This window comes from Taeniopygia guttata, chromosome 2 (genome assembly GCF_048771995.1).
Source record: "Taeniopygia guttata chromosome 2, bTaeGut7.mat, whole genome shotgun sequence".
Classification (NCBI taxonomy): domain Eukaryota; kingdom Metazoa; phylum Chordata; class Aves; order Passeriformes; family Estrildidae; genus Taeniopygia; species Taeniopygia guttata.
Genome location: NC_133026.1, coordinates 45,720,215 through 45,741,750, shown reverse-complemented (window position 1 = coordinate 45,741,750; position 21,536 = coordinate 45,720,215). Strand labels below are relative to the sequence as shown.

Below are 21,536 nucleotides of genomic sequence, written 5' to 3'. Positions count from 1 at the left end.
CTGGAGGTATTTCAGAGGTACAAAATGATTTTAGCAAATAAAAGATAATGCACGCAGCGAAAACACTGCCACTGAGATTACCCTGCAGCAGCTCCATCTGAAAAGTAAAGTCTGCAGAGACAAAAAACATGCCAGCTAAGGCATATTCACTGCCACTTTGAAAAAATACTCTTGTAAGAAAATGTGGTTATAACTGAGAGGCAGAGGAATGAAAACAACCATCCCCCATACCAGAAGGCAGGAGCTTGGCACAATCCAAAATATCATTTCTACATGCCTTGCAACAATCCATTCAAAAACAAACAGCAAGCACCACCACCAAGTCATACAGCTGCAGCGGACTCCGGCTGGGAGATAGTTTAATAACTGCTTTCTTTTCTTCCCCCTTTACACCATAAAAATGTCAAGCCTGAAGAGTATGCTGGCACCAGCATCAGGCCAGGCTAGGGATACTTACTGCAGGCTCCACAGGTGAAGCAGCTGTCATGGTAGAGGTTGCCCATGGCTTGGCAAGCTTGGTTTGCTCCATACACGCCCTTGCTGCACTTCACGCAGGTACCTGGGAGAGAGGAGAGAGGTCACAAGTGGGACCCGATGGAGTGGCTGCAGACACTGGCTGGGTGACAACACATGTAGCTCATCACGGTGGCTGAACAGCTTAGCACAATGTGGCTCAATGAAGCCACAAGATGTGACATCACTGTCATCTGCTCTGAGAGATGCTGTTAACAGTGGCCATGACAGTCATCAAACCTCCACAGTGAAAGACTTTTGCAAAAAAATAAACTGCACAAGAACTGTCCAGGTACAGGGACATCTCCTTCCTTCTCCCATCCTTCCTGACAACCTTTATATACATCTAAACCTGCTTAAGGACCCTCACAAAAGCAGTGAGTATCAGTAAGTGGTGCTCAGAGCTCTTCACAGACAATAGTTTCTGGTACTTATTGTATAAGATAAGCTTGTTGGTCACAACTACATGAGGAAAACACAGCTCTTCACTTACCTCCATTAAATCATCCATTTCAGACCCTAGCTGTGCCTGCTGAAGGCCCTAATGATTCCCGAACAAAACAGAACTAGACTATCTGACACCTACCTCTCTTAAGAAGGAAATGGGACATCAAGCCAGTTTTACTTACTTCAGGCATTACCCTGTGATTGTGACAGGTTGTTTTTAAAGCAGAACCACCCTTTATCTACCTCTGAGAAATCTGAATCTCTGTTTAAGCAAATAGATTAATAAGGGGCAGTGTGAAGGAAAAACTGATTATGTGTTTCTGTCTCTGGTCTGTAGTGACTCTGATGTGACTTCACCTTTCACCACTATCCAGACCTATTAATCTTGGCTCTTAAAATCCCTGGTCAAGGGACTGTGAGTCACACCTCACTCCTAATGGCCCAGGAGGAGGAACAGCATTATCTTGCTGGAGATCCTTAGTTATGCTAAGGATGGTAAACAAAATTTCACTTCTTTTGGAGCACTGCAAGCTCCAAAGTAATTTAAAAAGTCTGGAGAAAGTTAGGAAGAAGTTCACTGTGCTTACAACAGCGCTGAAAAGTAACTCAGTGCTGGCAGCAACAGGCTTGCACTGCCAGGATGAGTAACAATTCCTCCCTGCAGCCATTAGCCATGGTGGTCAGTTTTCACACTACTGGGCTAAAACCACTCAGGAGTCCTTTGCAGTAGCACACACATGGCTGCTAAAAAGCAGACAGTTGATTTTCCCAGGTTTTTGCAGAGCAGATCTGGTGCTCTCTGCTACAGGTGCATGCGCACATTCAACCAGCATGTTGAATGCTGTCCTAGTGCTGTGCCAAGCCCCACTGCACTCAGAGCCAGAGTCCACACTGACACAAACCTGGAGAGAAGGCTGCAAAGAATAATTAGTTACTTTGTTTTGTCCAAATCCTACACCAACTGAAATGCTCACTTGGCTGTGGGCCCACCCCAGCACTCAGACTGGCACCAAGTGAGCAAAACTTTCTGGTTCTTTTTGAACTGAGCAGGTTTATCTCATTTATTGAAAGAAACATTTTAAGAAAGATAAACTGTACAGGCATTAGAAAAAGGATTAAAAAAGAAAAGGTCAAGGCAAAGATAAGAAAAAATTGGCTTTTCAAATGGATGCGCTCTCCCAGGAATGCGCAAATTCAGCGGCAGCCTGAATTTCTGTGCAATGATCTGACACAAGAGCTAACAACTCAGAACTCCCTCTTGAGTACAGCAATGCGGAGCAGAAAGTTTCAGGAGCAGAAAACCTGCCAATTTTCCATGACACCCACCAGGCTTTCCACAGAGCCAACGTATTTATTGCACTGCAAGTGCTGCATTTTCCCCTTCTCTGTGCCAATGAGTGGCTGCTCCAGAAAATCTCACCAGCATGCTCCAGTTTCCTGCTTTCCATAAAGCAGCCGGGTGACACTGACTGCGGATGAGCAGCAAGAAGAAGCAGGAGGCAGAAGGCACAGCAGCTGAATGCGGGCACAGCGCCAGATAAAGACGCTGGCAGGCAAAAGCCACTATTAAGTTGGCTAAGGCAAACCCCGTGGAGGGCAGAAATTGCCTCTGCCATCTCCTGTCTATCCCATTACGCTCCAGAGCACAGGCATTGCCCCTCTGGCTTCCCAAAAGGACAGATCCTGCAGGAATTGCAAGGTTTTCACATCTGTAACAAAACCTTCCTCCACCACCTGCCCCTCAATCTTCCCAACCACCCTTCCACATTCCTTTCAGTTCTTCCTCCATTTCACCTCTGATTAACCCTTTCACCCACGTCTTTCAATATTTAGGCCCCTAAAAAATGGAAAATACAGTCATGGAATGAAAGGGATTTTAAAATAAATTGACAATGTTTTCCGTAAAAACTGTAATGTACTCAACTATGTAATAGCCAGACATGCTATAAATACTCATACATATCCTGTGCCAAGGTTGACAACTGAAAAATGGCATTATGGCACATCTGAATCTAGTTTATGTTCTTATATGTATCTGCTAAATCTTACTTGAAAGCCTATTAAACCTCGGTAGCAAGTGAAATTACTCTCTACGTAAGTCTTTGCTCTTTCCAGATACAATATTCTGAAGTATTTAAACCAACATACTTGAGTTTTCCTCTCTAACACTCAGCACACCTGGCCTGAAAAAAAGGGGAGGGAAAAAAAAAAGTGATTTTTATTGATTTTTCCTTTCCACTTCTTCTGTCCCCATTCACTCCCTGCTGTCACAGTGATCCTGATCTTCTGGCTGAGGCTAAGCAGGGAAAAAGCAAGGGAAAACCTGCTGCCGATGGCAGCCAGTCGCTGAGCTCGGCAGCACGCGTGCAAAGCCAGCTGACGGAAGCCAGCGCAACTGGGGCCACCTCCAACCCCATCCTGCTACAAAACGGGCTCTGCGCCCTGCTCCACACCAGCTCCGACGGCTATTTCCCGAAACAGTGCTGACTGTGCTTGCTGCTGGTGTTAAAATGTCAGCAGCATCACTCCATCCCCACATGCCACTGACACTAGTCAGCAGTTCTGGGTTATTTTCTTGGCATTGAGTGGCTTTTAGTAAAAGCTTCTGTCCTCAGTATGAAGCAGAGGGATCCTGAGTAGCCACAGTTCAGCAAGATCCCTGATTCCTGCACTTGGTAACTTTGCAGCTTGTAACAAGTGTTTATGCAGGCACCAATCCCAGAAGACATCCCCTCTGAAATTACGGTTTTTAACCTTAGACAACATTATTCAGAAGAAAAGACAGGTTTCTGTTTTACCACCAAGATAACAAACCCAAACCACTACACACGCAGAGCACCACTAAATCCATGCCTGAGCGCACAGGCAGAATGGCAGCCAGATTTGAGAAGGGAAAGGGGTGGAAATTGCTGATTTCGGTTCAATTTCTGTCGGCAGGGCAGCCGTCCCTGGACAACAAAGACATCTCTGTTCCCTTTCGCATCACGCAGCAAGCAACCGCCCGCGCTGCAGCTGAGAGTCTGAACAAAGGGACCTTTGGAACAGAGCTGGGACCAAAAACATGCCCTGTAAGCCACTTCCCGGCACTTGCCACACTCCATCTCAGCACTGCAGACCAGGACGGCTGTCACCAGGAACAGCCTCGGCTCACATGATCCAACAGGTTGGACACAAACCTCAAGGGCTGTGAGAAATGAAAGCAAACCTGTTGCTCAAATGTCAGTTCCACCCTCAAAATTCAACAAGTGCATTTCCATTTACCACCAGACTCGAAGCCCCTGAAGACATTTTTTCCTCCAAGTGTTGCTAATTCACACTCACCAGAAGGAGTTTAGTTACTGTATCCCACTCACTAAAAATTCAACACAAACCATGCTGAAGAGCAGCATTTTCTGGGACTAAGATTTATTTCCACATTTCAGACAGACCAAGACCAAAGTTATTCCAACAGCATCCCTCTTTTCAGGAGCACCTCCCTTCTCAGCAACACACAGCACAGCCAAGCTTTCCTACACGTGCTCCTGGTTGGGCTTACTAACATCGTCACCTCATTTTGAATGACCAAATGTGACAATGTTTCAGTGGTGAGATTTCTTTGCCATGCCAATTCAGTCCCAGGTCAGAGGAATGCAGGGGCAGGGTGATTCCTGTGGTGTGGGTCTGCTTATCTGCCTAATCCAGAAACAGCAAGTCTGTCCTACTCCTTGCACATACTCTGTGCAAGCCACATTTCCACGGTCAGACTGACTCTTCTCCATCAGACATAACTTGTTTTTGCCCCCTCTTTACAGAAGGCAGGATTTATGCTGAAGAATCCCCACCTGAATGTAGAAGAACCACTCCCCCAGAGACTTTGCGCTTCTAGTAACATCATTCCCATCTGTCCACATATACACACAATAAATCCTTATGCCTCTTGGCAGAAGTTGTACCTTCACAAGGGTCCTCCCCATCAGAATTCTGCTTGACACTCACCCTGACAGGGAGGACCCTGTGCAGGTACAGCTGCTGTTGTCTCCAACCCACCCAGGAGAACCAAGCCCTCCACTTGCACACACGTGTTTCAAAGACTGTCTGCTGAGAAAAGCTTTCATCCTGCCATACACGGTGTGATGCTCAGTTGTCTTGGTTTTACTTTAGAATTTCTCTGGAACTTGAACCCACCCACCTTCCCATGGCTCACCTTAACTGAGTAATTCCTACATCAAACTCTAAACTACACATATTGCATGCATTGCTATGCTGCTTATCTACTACTGAGCTGTAGTAGCTGAGCAAGTAACTCTTGATGGAGAGGTGATTTCAAGGAGATCTGGAGGCCTGGGTGAGACTGAGTGCCTGGAAAACCCGGCAGATTGGTTCTATTCATCACAGAGTGACTGGGTTTTCTGTACAAAGATGGACAGGTACCCCCAGACCAGAGAACCACAAAGTTGGTAAACACAAGTTTTCTGTTCCCTTTTTCATGCCACTTTCTTGACCCCCGACCTTGTTGTAGACCTTCATGTACACACTGCTAGTGAAGGACGAAAATGCCATCAAACTCACGTCAGTGACATTTTAAGTACCTTATAGTGGCGTCAGAGATTATGATAATTCCCGTGCCACATGAATGAGGCTCCTTATTTCTTTCAATCCCACATCTACTGTATCCTGGCTGAAAGACTGATTACTCCTCTGCCTCAACTCTTTGCTTTTTATTTCCTTTCAGTAGATTTTTCCTTAGCTTGCAAACACAGCTGAGCTCCCAAGAGGAAGGGAGGAGAAGCACATACTCCTGTAATCTTGAAGAGCCATATTCCAAGCCAATACTTATTTGCTTGGTTTCTTGCAGTGAGATAAGCTTTGCAATCTGTACACACCCACTACTCCAAGTGCCATGATCCTTCTAGCTTTCCTTCTTCCACCAGGACCTGTCTCGCCCTGCCTCACCTTCCTCACTGCTACAGGTAGGTGTCTCCTTTCAGCTTTGATACTCTCCCAGGAGAAGGTAGTAAAGGATGCCTCTGCTCATTCCCAGTGGAAATGGCATTTCCATCATCACCCACAGACTAAACAGACTCAGAGGAACTTTCATTTTAATCAGAAATTCTCTGCTTGTCAGCCCTGAGATTACCTCTGCTGCACACACAGTGTGCTGGTGCCCCACCATCAGCAGGATTCAGTGAAGTTCCCGGGTGTGTACAGCCTCAAAGTTAAATGAATTGTGGTTCCAGCAGCGGTGAAACACTAACCTCACTGTGCACTACGCTTCCAAAGAGCACTGCTGGCCTTTGAGCTGCTCACCTATTCAAAGGTGTTGGGCTCCCAGGTCTCCACAGGGTTCAGATATTGCTCTGTGTGTGCCAAGGGGAAAAAAAAATCTGCAGACTGTGCTAGGAGATATTCTCTGCCTGACTGCTGGGAAGCATCCCAGCTTTCCACTGCAAAACAAGATGCCCAGGGCCCTCCTAAATCATCCACAGCTTATCAGCTCTGCTGTAAATAACAAGGAAGCCAAAATACAACAGCTAACAAATATTTATAACACAAAGACCAGTCATAAAGATGGTTTTATAAAAAGCTCTTGGTAAGGGTGTAGATAATCCTCATGAGGAGGAGATTTCCATCTAGCTGCATAAAAAAGCACTGTTAAAAACATGATGCTACATGTTACACCTTTAGAAGCACCCATCTGTGCCTGCAGATCAAGGCACTGCATGCTAAAACAAGTAGTCAAACCTCCCTGCAGACCCCAGTACACTTCAGCCAGGCCCCTCCTCTATCAAGTCACTCCCAGGCAGATGCTCGGTTTGGTTGTGCATCTGTCTCACCTGAAAACTCATCAGGCACCTTCAGTCTTTGGGATGGCGTTGCTTCACTTAACCCTAAACGTTTGGTGGTGCTACCAAGGGATTTGCAACTCCCCTGATCACTCCTATTTAATCTTCTGCCACAAAGAGGAGACGAAGGCTGATGCACCCAAAGGGACGCCATGGGAAATGAGTAGGATTTGGGCACTTCACTCCTGAATGTTCTCTGGAAATAATACACCAAAACCTAAATACATCCTAAGCTGGCTTCCAGCAACACCTCCCAGGGACATGAGGGCCCTTCTCTGCTGCATGGGAACTAGCGTCTCTAGGGAGCAACTTCAGCTTTTCCTTCCCCAAGCAAAAGACCTGAGTGATACCTGAGACTCCCTATGCCTCCTTGATAGCCCATATAGATCAAATCAGCACTTCAAAAGCCCTCTTGGAGAACCAAAATTCCTCCAGAGACATGAGCAGCCCATGCAGCTCACATATAGGTCACTACTTACAAAAAAACAAAAGGTAAAAAACCCAGAGCAAATTCTTGGCTTTGTGTATTTCTTTCCTTTCACTTATTATACCTATTCTGAGCAGACAAAAGCATTTTGCACAGCAAATTGGTGCTGACAGATGACCAGACTGCTGCTCCTCAGCACAGCATCCTACCTGTATTTTGCCTAGTCCCTGGCTTATCCTTTCCTAGGCTTTCACCTACAAGCACACATTTTCACAGTGAAAGAGAAAGCTCCATTACTGTGATCGGAATTAATTGTTCTTAATAAACATCTGGTCCTGACTGAGACAGACTGAAGGACAGTCTGTCTGACAGAGAGACCCATCTTCAAAAACATCCCCTTGTTATACAAAATTAGGAGAAGTGAAAATATCTTTTATAAAATACTTTAGTTTCTGGTTTCATTTCCTGTTTCTGATGAACTTAAAAACTGCTACAATAGAATTCCCTTCACTGGGGAAGAAGTCTGCAACAAAAACTATTGATCCTTTTTATCACTATTGCATAAAAGTGCTTACTTTACATCCTAAAGTTTGGTAGCTTGAGAGTAGGGCGTAGCAAAAAATAATTTAGAAGGCCAGCTGTGCCCTTTGTCCCTTCAAAGGAAGTAAGGTAACTGCAAAAAATGAAAACAAAAGTGAGAAAGAAAGGGGGAGGAGGAGGCCCAGAATCAAAATACCTCGATACTTGCTCCTTCCTGTTCCTTGGTCCTCAGCAGAGGATCTGCTGAACCTTTGTCTGCTGAACTGAAGCTCCACAAAACCTTACTTTTCCCTCTGCCAAGACTGCATGATTTCTTTTCTTTCCTCTCACTCTTTTCCTTCCCAAATTTCTCCCGGTGCAAAATCTCCTGGCAGGAGGATGTCAGAACACTTCACTGGGGATCAGGCAGCCTCCGTGTCTCCTTTCTCCTGGGGCTCACTGTGCCACCTAACCAGCTGGGCTCCCCACTCTGCCAAAAATACTCCTGCTTCACTATAAATCTCCCACAGGACAAAGCATCCTTCTGCTTTGCATCCTTATTTTGTGACAAAATGTAAAAGTAATCTAACCACTAACTGGGTTCCTCTGCCTCCTGAGCCCATCCCCAGGCACATTTTAGATGAGGTATGATCCAGCTGGTTTACTGAGAAGACACAGCAGGGTCTGTTGGAGAGACCCCTGACACCTCTCCAGTGGAATTGAATGTCACCTCCAGAAGAACATTCCCATTTTCGAGCACCACCTCCCACGAGCCTGCTGTCTCAACCCATCTCCTTTATCAGCTCCTTGTCACGGCATTCAGGCCCCCCCAGCGAGGCTCCCTGATCTCATTCAAACCGAGCGCTTCCTGCACAGGACGGAAAGTGCCAAAACTTGTTTCCAGGCCAGAACACTGTGAGTAGAGCAGCTGAACACATCACTTTGCTGCGACAGAATAAAAAATGCCCCTGCCCTGCCACAGGGCTTAATCCAGTCTCGGATACCAAGATAAACAACCCCGGCACAGCCCTCTGTGGGCAAATCCCCCTGCCTGCTGCCAAGAAACACATTTTGTTATGCAATCTGCAGCTCAGCGCTCGGTGGTCCCTCCAGCTACATCCCCAAATCTCGGTGTGAAGCTCTTGTGTGGTTCAGACCACCACTGAGCCACCCACCGACCCCACCAGACAGGACCCAGTGCAACAGCACCTGTGCAGGCTGAGATGCAAACCCTTCCTTAGCACTAGGCTGAAGAGTTTAATCTGTCCCTGTTCTACTTCTGCGACTGCAGGTATAAAATCATGAGAAATATCCATACACCTGGCCTGCTCCCATAGTTTCTTAAATTAACCGTGGATTTTCCAGCCTTCCCAGCAACTCTGGGCCTCCCTCTCCCAAAAGCTGAGCTATCTTATCTGCTGTTGAATTGTGCAGTGGCACAGCAGGGAAAGGAAACACGCAATTTGACCCTGACCTCCTGCCATCCTGGGGTAGCAAATCAATTTAATCCAGAAGGACATTCAATATTCTTTATCGGGAGATCCTCGTATATAAGTGGTTCCTTTCCACTGCCAAGTGCCAGCGATAACCTCTGGTGGTGGTCTGGACTCGTCACAGACCCCAGATTTAGGGAAGAACGTGCCTACTGCCTGTTCTGCTATCTTCAGGACGCACCAATCACTTCACTGCTGATGGGATCCAGCACCCGGAGGCAGAGGGAAATCCTGGCAATTTTGGTAAACCACCGCCCTCCCCATCTCCGAGACACTTCTCCCTCCCTTGTACTCCGTGCCCTTCTCCATGACGGCAGCCTATGCAGGCAGGACTGCCCCGCAGGCTGGATGGCTGCCTTCCTGCCCGTGGTCGGGACGCATCCTTTTAGGACACAGAGAACCAGGAGTATTGTCAAAAAAAAGTTAAGTGCCTCCCCGCTGGCAATGAAGGGGCACTTCAAAATATACTGTTCCAGCTCCTTCCTAGCACTGCCACCCGCCCCCCAAAGCTGCTAAACTACCTTTGCTTTAAAATTATAGAGGTAGGATTAAAGAAGAAGGTGTTGCAGGAGGAAGAGCTTCTAACCCCAGTGATAAATAAAAGTTAAATTAAAAAACTCTGCTCTGGGCAACTGACAGAGCCCAACCAAGCAGATGTACAGGCAAATGCAATCCTGCAGGTCTGAACCCTGCAGTGACACTTTGCAATGCGCCCTCCTCGTGCCGGCGGGCGGATCGCCTCCTTACCAAAGTAATCAGCCTTTGGCCGAGCATCCATCTCCTGCTCCAGCCGCTGGGTCAGTGCCTCCAGCTTCAGCTCAGCCGCCGATGGCCCTTGCTCTGGCTGCGGAAGGAGGGTCTGGCAGGGCAGCTTCACCTTTGCTGTGCTGGAGCCATCCAGGTGCCCAGAGTCTGACCGCGGCCCGCTCACGCCCTCCGGGAAAAGCATCTGCGGCGCACTGGGAGCCACCATCCCTCGCGAGGCCAGGCGGGAGGAGCCCGCCTCGGGGCTCCCGCTGCTGCTGGCGGGCCTGTGGCTCTGGCCGCGGGCCACCAAGTGACTGCCCGGGCTGGGGTAGGCAGCGCCGTGCTGGTATTCCACGCTGGGAGCAGCGGCTGCGGAGTCCGGCGGGAAGGACACCGAGACACCCTGGTACCACGGCTGGCCGCCATCTCCTCCGGCTTTGGGACCGCAGGGCTCAGCGGAGCCTGAAAACCCTCGCGTGGGCTGCGCTGAGGGTGCCGAGAAGGATGAGGACCTCTGCTGTGGCGGGGGCTCCTCTGGCCCTACCGAGGGGATCCCGGAGTTTGAGAAGGAGGACCTCTGTCCGGCTGGCATCGGGTCACGGCCCCCGACACCTCGCCTGCCCTCGCCGCCGTTCTCCTGCCCGCCGCGGCAGGGCTGGGGGTCGCCGAGGCTCCCAGCCTGCTGCTCCCCGCGCCCCACGCCAGGCTGTGCGCCCCCCACTCGGGGGATCCTGTCGGGCTCCGCTTCCCAGCCCCGGCGCCCGGCCTGGCTCCCCGGGGCCCCGGCACGTGCTCCGCTCTCTCCGAAGCCCCGCTCCCCTCCCTCGCAGGGCCTCGCTCGCGGCCCCTCGCCGGCGGGGGGCGGCTTCGAACCCCGCGCCACCGGCGGGCTGGGACGGGGGGGGTGGAAGGCGGCAGCCCCTCCGTTCATCGCGGCCATCAGCATCTCCTCCTGCTGCTGTTGCTGCTGCTGCTGGAGGTGGATCTTGGCCATCTTGGTGGCGAACACCCGCCTGGTCTCCTCGAACTCGGGGTTGTTGCCGGCACCTTTGTCCACCCGAAAGAGACCGTCCTTGGAGGCCTCGTACATGTTGAGGTCCTCGATGAACTTGCTGGCTTCCAGACCCAGATCGTCGTACTTGTCCATCCTGCCCGGCTTAGCGGGAAGACCCCCGCCGCCTTCTTCTTCTTCTTCCTCCTTCTCCTCTCCTCCTTCCCGCCGGGATCAAGGTAACTCCGGCAGCGGCAGCCGCTCCGTCCCGCCGCGCTCCCGCCGCGCCCGTCCCCGCCGGGGGCGTGGCTTTGGGCGTGGAGGGGGCGCGGTCACGGTGGGTACGCCCCGGTCCGCCCCATTGACAGCGGCCCAAGCCACGCCCACCGCCGGGCGCGCGCGCGGTGTGCCCGAAAAGGCGCGGTCCCGGAGACTCCCGCCGTGTCCGAACGGGCTCGGGAAGGGCGCGGGTCGGGCAGCAGAGCTGGGAACGGGGTGCGCACGGTGGTTAAAGTCACCCGAGTGATGCAATGAAAGTGGTTTTGCCTCGTCTCTGGATGATATCACCTCTGGGTGATACTCCTCTTTTTCACCCCGCAGCCCGGAAACCTTCCTGAAGAAGCCTTGTGAAAAATCACAGGCGCCCGTTGGGGAAAAAAAAAACAAACCAACAGCCCTACTCCCCCATGAAAAACTGCGAGGAAAATCTCATTCCATAACTATTGGAGAAATAAGTATGTATAGCAGGAAATTCTATTAATTTTCTTGGTGTAAATAGACATTCTATACTGGATATCATGCTTAAGTAAGCATGACTAAAGGACCTGGATCACTGCAGGAAGACGACCCCTTGCCTGAAGAATAAAGGATACCTCTGGATGCCCTAGATAACATCAGCATCCCAGCCTTCCAGGCACCTTTGGGAACACCCCCACCCCATTATCCAGCATCATACATGTAACTGCAGCAAGACCAACTCCAGAGACATTTAGATTCGGAAAGAAGCACATGGATCATGACATCATAAAATTATTGTTGCTTTGGAATTTGGTAGCATATGTGTGATACATAGGGACTGGGCAAAGCATGTTGTTCCCAAATGCTTAAAAGGTATAGGAGCTGTCTGTAAAACTGCATTTGGGGTGCCCCAATGTGATTGGGACACTTCATGTCTGTGATGAAAGACTTACTCATGTGAATCTACACTTTACATCTCAGTCTCCCTCCTCTGTCAGCCTGGGCCAGTTGCAAAATTTTCATGGCAAAACACAGCCTGGGACTGCTCAGAGGTTGGGGGGCTGCAGTAGGAACTCTGCTGGGCTCGTGAGAGAGGCTGGTTGGTAGAGAGCTGTGGTACCCCTGAGTAAACTTACTGGTGTAGTTGATCCTACAGGCCCAGGCACGTGTCTGGCATTCCCATAACTTGTTATTGTAATTCTCCCCCAGGCTCCAGGAGGGAGGGCCAAATGTTAAGGAATGTGGAAATTCTCTGCCTTTAATAATGATGAATTGGGCTGTGACCAAAACATGTCAGAAATAAAAAAAAAAAAAAAAAATTCCCTCCCCTCTTTGACCCATTCCCTTACAAAAACACTCCTGAGCAACTGGGGCCAGACCTGTGAGATTTGACCTAATGTGCTCAAAAATGATGGCACTGTGAGCCCCTGGGAAAGGTGCCTTGCCTTTCAAGGCATCCTTGTAACTGCTGTGGTGTCTCCGAAGAGGCTCTGAGCAGGACTGAGAGGCTGGAGGCAGGACGAGCTGGAGGCTGCAGCAACAGCCTTAGGCTGGAGCTTGACCTGATATACTGATGGACTTTGGACTCACAAAAGTTAGCCCAGCCATAGCCCAGCTTTAGATAAGGAGGTTTATGGTTTCTAGGGAAGACAGGTGGATGGGAATCCCAGCACAGGGCAAAGCACAGCAGTGGAGCTCCCCCAGTCCTCAGGACTTGGAGAAGTGGCACCCCAGCACATACTGCTACTAACCATGGCCTGACACTTTTTAAAGATATTGAAAATGCTGGAGCTTTTCACAATATTAGAGAAATATCCCAAATATCAGGCAGCCCCATCTATCAGACCTTTCCAAGCCCTCCTCTGCTGTGAGGATGAGGGTAGGAGGGGTCTCATGGCTCTTTCAGGCTGATGCCCACAAGCCCTGTTTCACTTTGGGAGAAGCTGGGTCCCTGGAGGCTAAACCCCGCTTTGCACAAGTCCCACGAGTTCAGGAGGAGTGTTTAGCCTCTGTCTGGTATCCATCGTGCAAAGACAACAAACCCCTGCCTGTGCCAGGGCTCTTTGCGCTGGATTGGAAGGGGTCCCATTTTTGTGGCTGGGAGAGGCCACAGTGGCCCCCATCAGCTGCTTCATGCCAGGCAGACGTAGGCTCAGGCCACCAGTTACCACAAGCGAGAGTGACTACCTCTTTTGTGGGTCTTGACCAAAACTGTCAAGTCTGAGGTAAAGCTCAGCTGGGGCAATGAAAGTCAAAACAGTTTTGGCGTGTAAAGAGCATCCTCAGAAAGGGCTCCTGGAAGTCTGTTTTTAGCAACATCCTGGGCTGACCAGGAGAACCACAGCAAGTGACTGAGGCCTGGGATGCCTCCTCCTCATTGCTGGCTTCAGGATGCTTTTGGAGATGGGCTTAGCTGAGGTGTTTAGCTTTCAGTCTGACCACTTTTATCTAAAATGGACAAGCTTCAGTGTTCAAACAGTAAGTAACAACAAAGTTGGTTCTGAAGCACATATTCAGTTCATGTTTGTACAGAGAATGACAGAAAGGAAACAGAGCATCAGGTAGATAAGGATGAGAACGTGAGCCCCAGCACTGCTTTACTTGATGGAGGAATATGCAACGTGGACAAAGAGCAGTTGGAAAGGAAATTACACATCGTGCACCTTCTTGCCTCCTGCTACCCAAAGGATGTGAAGTTAATCAGGAGAAGCCATGTGCCTGTGGATGATGTGCATCCAGCACATCAGAGACTCAGACTTGTGTCTACTGGAGTTTGTTTTATTCCAACACACTGAGATGAAGCTTTTCCATCCCTCTAAAAAACCACCCATTTGGTGGAGCAGAAGGATTTGGGAGAAGATATCTCTATTTTCTGCTTTCAACACAAAAACCAAGGAAAAATCTAATTTCCATCAGATCATGTATTTTAGTTTTCTTTTTTAGGGTCATGCACACATTTTCTGCCGTTACTTTTTATCTAACATCTGTAAGTCCTTTTACAGTCTGACCTGGAGGAGCTCACCACTTTGCAGGGGGAAGGAGTGGGGGGAAGCAGACTTCTTGCCAAATGGCTGCTCTGGATGCTGCTGACCTTCACCAGCTATGTAAAGTACATTTCCTTCCTATGCCAGAGGATCAAATCAGCTGTCTGCAGAACAATGCTTACACGGATAGCGTGGAAAAGGCTGCTGAAGCCCTTTGGATAGGGAACCCCTTGCACTGGGCTTGGTCTCCTTCCAGGCTCTGCATGCATGAGCAGACACTTTGATGGCAAGCGCCTTCAAGGGGGGATCACTGCCAAGCAATTCAAAGGCATCTTGGAGTTGAAACAGCGACGCTTTCAGTGAACATTAGGCAGCAAAATACCTTTGAAATTTTCTGCTCGGATTTATTCTTTCTGTGAGATTTGGGCTAGGGGTATTTCTAAGTGAGCAGATGATTACCTTGAACTTTCTACTAGACTGGAGATGTAATACTACACTGACTTGCAGACCCTTCTGCTGTGATTAGATATGCTCCCACATGTTTATAGTTCCTGTGACATTTACAGCGCATGCCTATTAAGAAATTAAGGGGTCCACGATTGCTGTTATAGCACAGGACCAAAATCTATGAGCCAATTTGAATTAACTTATCTAAACTCTACCCCTTGAAGAGAAAAAAAAATAAAATAAAACGTTGCTCATTTAATCTGTTTTTGTTCCTGTGGGCAAGGCTTACACACTGCATTTATTAATGCAAAATAACGCTGACAGCTTGTAATTCAGCCCTGCTCCACGTGGCAATCTCAGCTGCCCGTGGGGTGGAGGGAGGCAGTGATCCGGGGAGAAGCAGCCCCGAGTGGTGTTCCAAGCTTTTGGCTGCACCTGGGTTGGAGTGCTGGGCACATCACCGCAGCCTTGTGCCGGGGCAGTGCCGCCCTCCAGGGCCGGCAGGCTGGGGCACAGCTCTGCCCGCCTGGGTAAACGGGGAAGTCGCGAATGAGAGCAGGAAGGGGATCATCCGTCTTTGTTTCTTGCTGCCACGTTGGTGTCTGGGCTCACACTGCAGAGAGATGGAGAAAATGTGAAGAAATTCTCCACCACAAGTTCACAAGTTTTTCTCCCCTGCCCTGCCGCCGCCCCCCCCCCCCCCCCCCGACCTTTTTTCTATCTGGGAGAAAACGCCCTCATATTTTAAAGCATGACAACAGCCCGCGGCTATATAGTTTATAGAAACACATGATTAGGAGGAGTCTGGGTGCCAATTTATAGCCAGATCTCTCTCCAAAAGCAACTATTGCATGCTCACACTGCCTGTTTGCTACCAAACGAGTGTGAGGAACCAGGGGCGGGCAGTCCACCAGGTTGTTTGTGGACATGTCCACAAACATGGACAGGGCTGCTCCCCAGCACCCGTGTCTCTCCAGGGACATAGCTGTCCCAGGCAGGTCATTTCCCGCAGGACTACACACACCACTCTGCAGGGCCTGAGATACGTGCTCTGCTGTGTTTTAGCAAGAAAGTAATAAAGGCTTCAGTACTAGAGTATAAACAGAGAGAGCAATTTATAAGGCAGAAGTATTTCCAGGATAGAGCCTGGCTTGGTTCTTGCAGGAACAAATGTTTCTCTTCTTGTAAGGCAGTACCACAGCATCTCTGAACTTTTGATTGAATAGCAGGAGAAAAGGATGGACTTTCCTTGCAGCTTTCTAATAGAGGTTTTCATTAAATGTGCCATTTATCTACACCTGCCAGATGCTTTATACTAGGAAGATGTTGCACAGCACTGTAGGGCAAATAAGAAGGAGGAGGGAGGGATGAAGCAAGGTGACTGCAGTGGTGAGCCCAGGGGCTGCTGTGGGTAGGAAGGCTGGGCTCAAGCTGGGGGCCAGACTGCTGGATGGGATGCTGTGGAGGTGGGGAGGCCAAACCTCAGCTTCTGCCCTCCCAAAGGTTTTCAGGAAGGTGGCAGGGCAGGGCCATATTGTTCCTCCTCACAGCTGCCTCAGGGGCCCCTGCATTCCTCCAGGAGGCCTGCCCTGCCTGCAGCCTGCTTTGCCTGCTGCCTGCATACTGAACCCCCAAGCAGCAGGGGCAGCCTGGGGGCTGGGGCAGCCCACGTGCCCACCATGCAGCCTGGGTGTCCCATACCCTTGGGATCAGGGCAGAAATGGATCCACACCTGGACGTTTTCCTCCTGCTGTGCTACAAGTGTCTACCACAGGGCATTATCTCTGGCAGGGAATTATACTAGGAGTATTAATTAATAGTAATTTAATTAACAGTAATGGGAGAGAAAGGCCAGGGAGACCTGTCCACACTGCCTTTCAGGAGAGGCAGTTCCTTCTTAAATAGCTGCACCTGCAGCATCATTTCAGTGGGGATGCTGTGAACCCTGCCTATAGATGGGTTAACTGAGGTAGGGAGGATTACCTGGCAGGCCACACCTTGGGGAGGAGCCATGGGGAATCACTGTGATCCAAACAGGAATCCAGGAAGCAGCAGAGAGAGAAGTTGCAGGTCCTCGAGCTGCAGCTACTCGGTCTCTGAGGAAGGCCAGAGCTGGGTGCCAGGCACTCAGCTGCTGCTCTGGCAGACAAGAACCTTTACCTTCCTCTCCTCAGTTTCTCCAGGCGCCATCAGTGGTGTTGGAGTCATTGGTCTCCCTTTGCTGTCATTCCACGGGTCAGAACACTTCCTTTCAGTGGTTGCAGATTTGCACCAACTGATGCAGACAGCTCTGTTGGTTTTTCTACTCCTGCTCAGAAGAATGTGGAATAGTTTGTTTTCTCCATTTTCTACTGAAAAGAGCCTTTTAGCAGAACAAGAGCTCGCCTGGAGAATTTTCCAGCTCTGTTTCCCTGTCTCTTTATCAGTGCATTAACACAAACAGCACCATGACCTTTTTAACCAACATACGTGGCCTCCAGTAATGCTGGGCTGGAAGCACTCCACAGGTCAGACGACATCCTGCCATCAGTCATTGGCCTCACGTGGCTTGATGGACTTCGAGTGGATTTGCCAGATGCAGTCAGTGCATCCACACTGTTCTTCCGTGCATGTCCTAGGAGAAGCTCTCTGACTAACAGATGTTTTTAAATGCTCTTTCACATGGGAAAATTGGGAATTACATGTTTTTGTTGTACCCTTGCTATTTCATCCAGCGACGTGGCTCTCCAGGGATGGAGACGCACTCAAGAAAAATATTCACTTTTAAAAGCTTCTACAGATCTTTTTCACAATACTTCCTTGGCTTAACCAGCTCAGTAATGCACACTTGTGTTCCTGTTTTGTGGCAATTAGTAAGATTTGCTAATTACACCCCTATGTGCTTAAAGACAACTGATTTCCCTTTGTAGCAGAAAACAATTTCCTGTTATGCCGATTTTTTTAATCTTCATCAGAAACAAACCCAGGCTGCAATTGCCAGTAATGTGTCACGTTCCTTTATTAAATTACTCTCTTTTTCGGCCCCAGTTGTATGTCCTGTGTTTATTATTCCTGATCAGTGGATTGGATCACCTACAGCTGTTATGACTTGTATGTATTTTGTTTCATGTATTGTTGGCAGCAGGCAGAGTTATTAAAAAGCAACTCCCTTTGCTCAGCAGCTTGCGTGTCTCCTTTGGCAGTGGGACACGGATGTAGGGACAACCCTGGACCTTTTACACTTGGTTTTGGTGTGTGTAAAAAACTACTGGCAGATGAGGAAGTTCAGAGCCACCCCCTTACAGCCAGCCCAGAAAGCACAAAGAACACATTTCTGCTCATGTAAATGCACAGGTTTTGTTTAGAGTTATAGTGAAGAAGACCAGGCTCCTCAGAGAAAAGAATTTCTTATGCCCAAGCTGAGCAGCACTAGAGCAAGCAGAATGTGAATATTCAATTCACTGTACTTAAGCCTACCCCATTTACATATTCCTTTGCCTAGTGAGAAACTCAGTAGCTCAGAGGAGAGAGCAAATTGGTGTGGCCCAGGCAGATGAGCACGCAAAGAAATGTCCTGGATAACTTTGTATGGAAGGTGGTGTTGGATGGCAACTCCCCAGGGCTTCAAACCAGACCTGAAGTTCTTCAGTCCAAGGAGTGAGAAAGTGCCACGAGTCACAAAGGCGGTGTGTGACTCGGGGCCTCCTGGGATAGACAGGGTTAGTGAAGTGAAGACTGCTTTGTGATACCGGAAAGTCACATTATTCAGGAAAGGGAAAAAAATTCCCACCTTTCCTCCATATGTCAGGCAAGATCTCTTTTATCATCTGGGCTGCAGATGAGAGCTCTGATCCTCTCCCCTCCTGCACACAGATAATGCTTCAGTTCAGTTCTCCTCCTGCTAGGGCTGGGAGATGCTTAAAACTCCCTCTGATCTACTGTGATCAGCTTCATCCTTCTTTTTTGAGACATAAACCCCATTTCCATGAAGAAACCCCAAAACTAACCATGGTGTAGTTTCAGCAACATTTTTGAAGGTCAAAATTGGACTGATAATATTTATATTCATTCACCACTTAAGTTCTGTGGTGATAGACCTGGTTCAACATTGAACACTTGTTCAGCTCAGTCCATTGATATAAAATAAGCTCAGATCATTGAAGGAGAGGCTGAAACATGGAAACAGAAAAAGCATCCAGCAAAGCCAGCATATGTACTCTTCCAAGTGGGTAAATATACATGAATAAAACCAATCCCATTGTAAACTGTATTCCATCTGTAAACTGTAGTAAGTATTGCAAAACTATTAAAAAAAACCTCAAAAAAAACAAACAACAAAACACCAACCCACCAACCAGCCCCAATTACTTCTTCATTTATAGCAAGCTTTTAGAAAAATCTCCCATACTGCAAATCTCTCTAGGAAGACACCAGCAGTGCACTAGTTAACATTCTTTCTAGTGCATGTTGGTTGTGAAAGGTTTAGAGAATAGGAATAGCTTTCTGTGAGGCTTTACACAGAAGGAGAGACAAAGAGGAGAGACTGTATGACCTGCCTTATCTGTGGAAATTCTCCCTCCAAAGAAACAAGCAGGCTTTACAAAGTCAGATCAGAAAATGCCATTATTAACTTGATTTCAGTTCTGGGGCATGACTTCAGTCTGGTAAGAGAGCACACAGATTTTATTTTGCACCAAATCTCCAGGTCTGGGTTCTGATAAAGGTCATGAAAATATAAATGCTTGTCCAGCAATGCCCCTGTACAGGGTTTTTTTCAAAGCACAAGTGGAACAAGGTGGATAGAGATCTATCTTAGCTAGTGACCTAACCTGTAACAGTGCCCTTTAACGTGATAGGAAAAGCCCTCTTGCCTTGCTGCAAAGCAGCATGGGTGTGTCCATGTCACCTCAGTTCTCACCCACACCAAACAACACATTTTTCTACACAGTGGTGTCTTCCAGCACATTTCAGTGCCCTCATCACCCCAGCATCTGAGATCATTTCTCATGAAATCAACGGCACAGGAAAAGTACTTGGTGACCTTTCAGGACTTCACCAGTTTTTATTTTCCCAGAATCAATGTTTGAGGGCTGGATTTTTTATAAATTTAGTCACATTAACAATTTTGGGGTAGAAAGTGTGGCAGTAATTATTCTTAAAATCTGACATTACTTAAAATAGAAATTCAGTATGGATTGGATCAGTGCAACAACATATCCTCCATCCCTTAGACAGGCAGGATGCTGAAAATACCCCTTCTCTGTCATGGATCCATTTCTTGGAGCAGCTTGTCCTGGATCTATCCCACTGGGTTTAGCAAACCTCCCACATCATCTTTGGATTGTCACTTCATGGAATAAGGACAGTGGCCCCACGTCCTGTCCTTTTTAACCTGTGTGAATGCAGTGCAATTTGACTAATCACCTGCCTGGCGCCTTTCCTTCTCCCTTCTCAAGTGTCCCCCTCCCAGATTTAAAACTCCAGCAATAGTTACCTACTGAGCTCTCTAAGGGGGCACAATCTATACACACCACCTTCAGCATAAAGATGCCTCTCTACTGTGACACAAATAACAACTGCCAAATAAATAAGAAGGCTTCTGTGATGAGTTATTTTACAAAGGATTGGTAACAGGCTGCAGCCTGTATATCATTATCAGTCTCATCGACGCACAAACTGAACCTGTGAGTCACAATTACTGTAAGACAAACGGTAATTGTGCTTCAGAGCAGATCAGCCTTGTAAGAAATGTCAGCGGCTGCCAGCACAACAGCAAAGCTCCACAGCTGGCACCTCTGCCATCCTTCAAACATACACTTAGCAGGGGATTAGGCTCTGTCACACTGCCTGCATCATCTCTCTCCCTCACTCTTTCACCACCTTTTTTGTATCCTCTAGACCACACTGAATTACAACTTACTGTAAACACACTGGCGGGACTTCTGACCTTACACTTTTTGTGAGTCTGCTGTTCACTACCTTTCCTTTTTTAGCCTGTAGAAATCCATTCCCTATTTTGATTTTTGCCTGAATCACCAAGTGACATCCACAATTCACTTCCTCAGGCAAGAGCAAATACCCTCAAGTGCTAACGGCAATAAACACTGTGGGCGGCTGCCTGGCCCTGCAGTGACTGCAGCTTTTGTTAAAGGCACCACAGGGTTGCTGGGCTTACAAGATCTTTCTTCATCCTTGTAAATTTAAAAACTTTTTATTTACATCAAATATGTCACCTTTCCCCTAAAGAAAAACTCTGTAAAAATGGTTCCACAGGATGTGTTAAACCTTTTACATAAATTAAAAAAAAAAAAGAAAAAAAAAAAGAAAAAAAAAGAAATAAAGCAGAACTGGGCTGTGCCACAGAACTTACTTCAAAGGATCTCTTTCACAGTTCTTTTAGGGGCTTCTGAACAGGAGTTTTATGAATTTATAACAACATATATGTCAGGCAGACACTGGAATTCAAATTATTTTAACTCCAACTAAAGGCCTGTGTTTGACTGTCTGAATGCATTCCTTTGTGGTTCAGATTTCTGGAGTCTTAAAACTGCAAAGACCGTATCTTAATTATAAATATTCAATTTCTTAGTCATTCTGGTGTCAAAGGACTGCTGAAGAGAAAATCTGCACAAGTGTGGTCCAGGAGGAAGCAGGAATCAGAAGAGTTTTGTTGCAGAGGAGGAGATGTGTAGAGCCAAACATGCTCACTAAGCCTGGCATCTCTTTTATGCATCTGGATATTTGGTACCAAAAATGCACAAACCCCAACTGAATATTGGCATTGCTAAGCTAGTGCCCACACGGAAATTTGATCTGTTTTGGGCCTAGCTGCTGAGGATCTATGAGACTTACTTACTGTTATGTGGGATATTTTTCTTGGTTTCCTTTCAATTCTGTACAGAGTCTGGATGCCTGCTGGGCTGGAAGGTT

At 48.0% G+C, this 21,536-nt stretch overlaps 1 protein-coding gene across 3 annotated transcripts in view; it reads right to left on the bottom strand.

Annotated features, from left to right (window-relative positions):
• The window catches only part of LIMD1 (LIM domain containing 1), a 32,662-nt gene extending 21,377 nt beyond the window's left edge, over positions 1 to 11,285 (bottom strand). For 2 of the 3 annotated variants that reach the window (XR_012054620.1, XM_030265161.4), the window contains exons 1-2: positions 9,969 to 11,283; positions 458 to 559 (exon numbers count right to left, since the gene is read on the bottom strand). Coding sequence is in view for 1 of the 3 variants with exons in the window: in XM_030265161.4 (XP_030121021.4) it covers positions 458 to 559; positions 9,969 to 11,115 (1,249 nt within the window). In the remaining 2 variants the exon portion in view is untranslated. Of the gene's footprint in view, positions 1 to 457; positions 560 to 9,968 lie in introns of all 3 variants that reach the window. The other variant, XR_004366998.3, reaches the window with a different exon arrangement.
• Between the last annotated feature and the right edge of the window lie 10,251 nt (positions 11,286 to 21,536).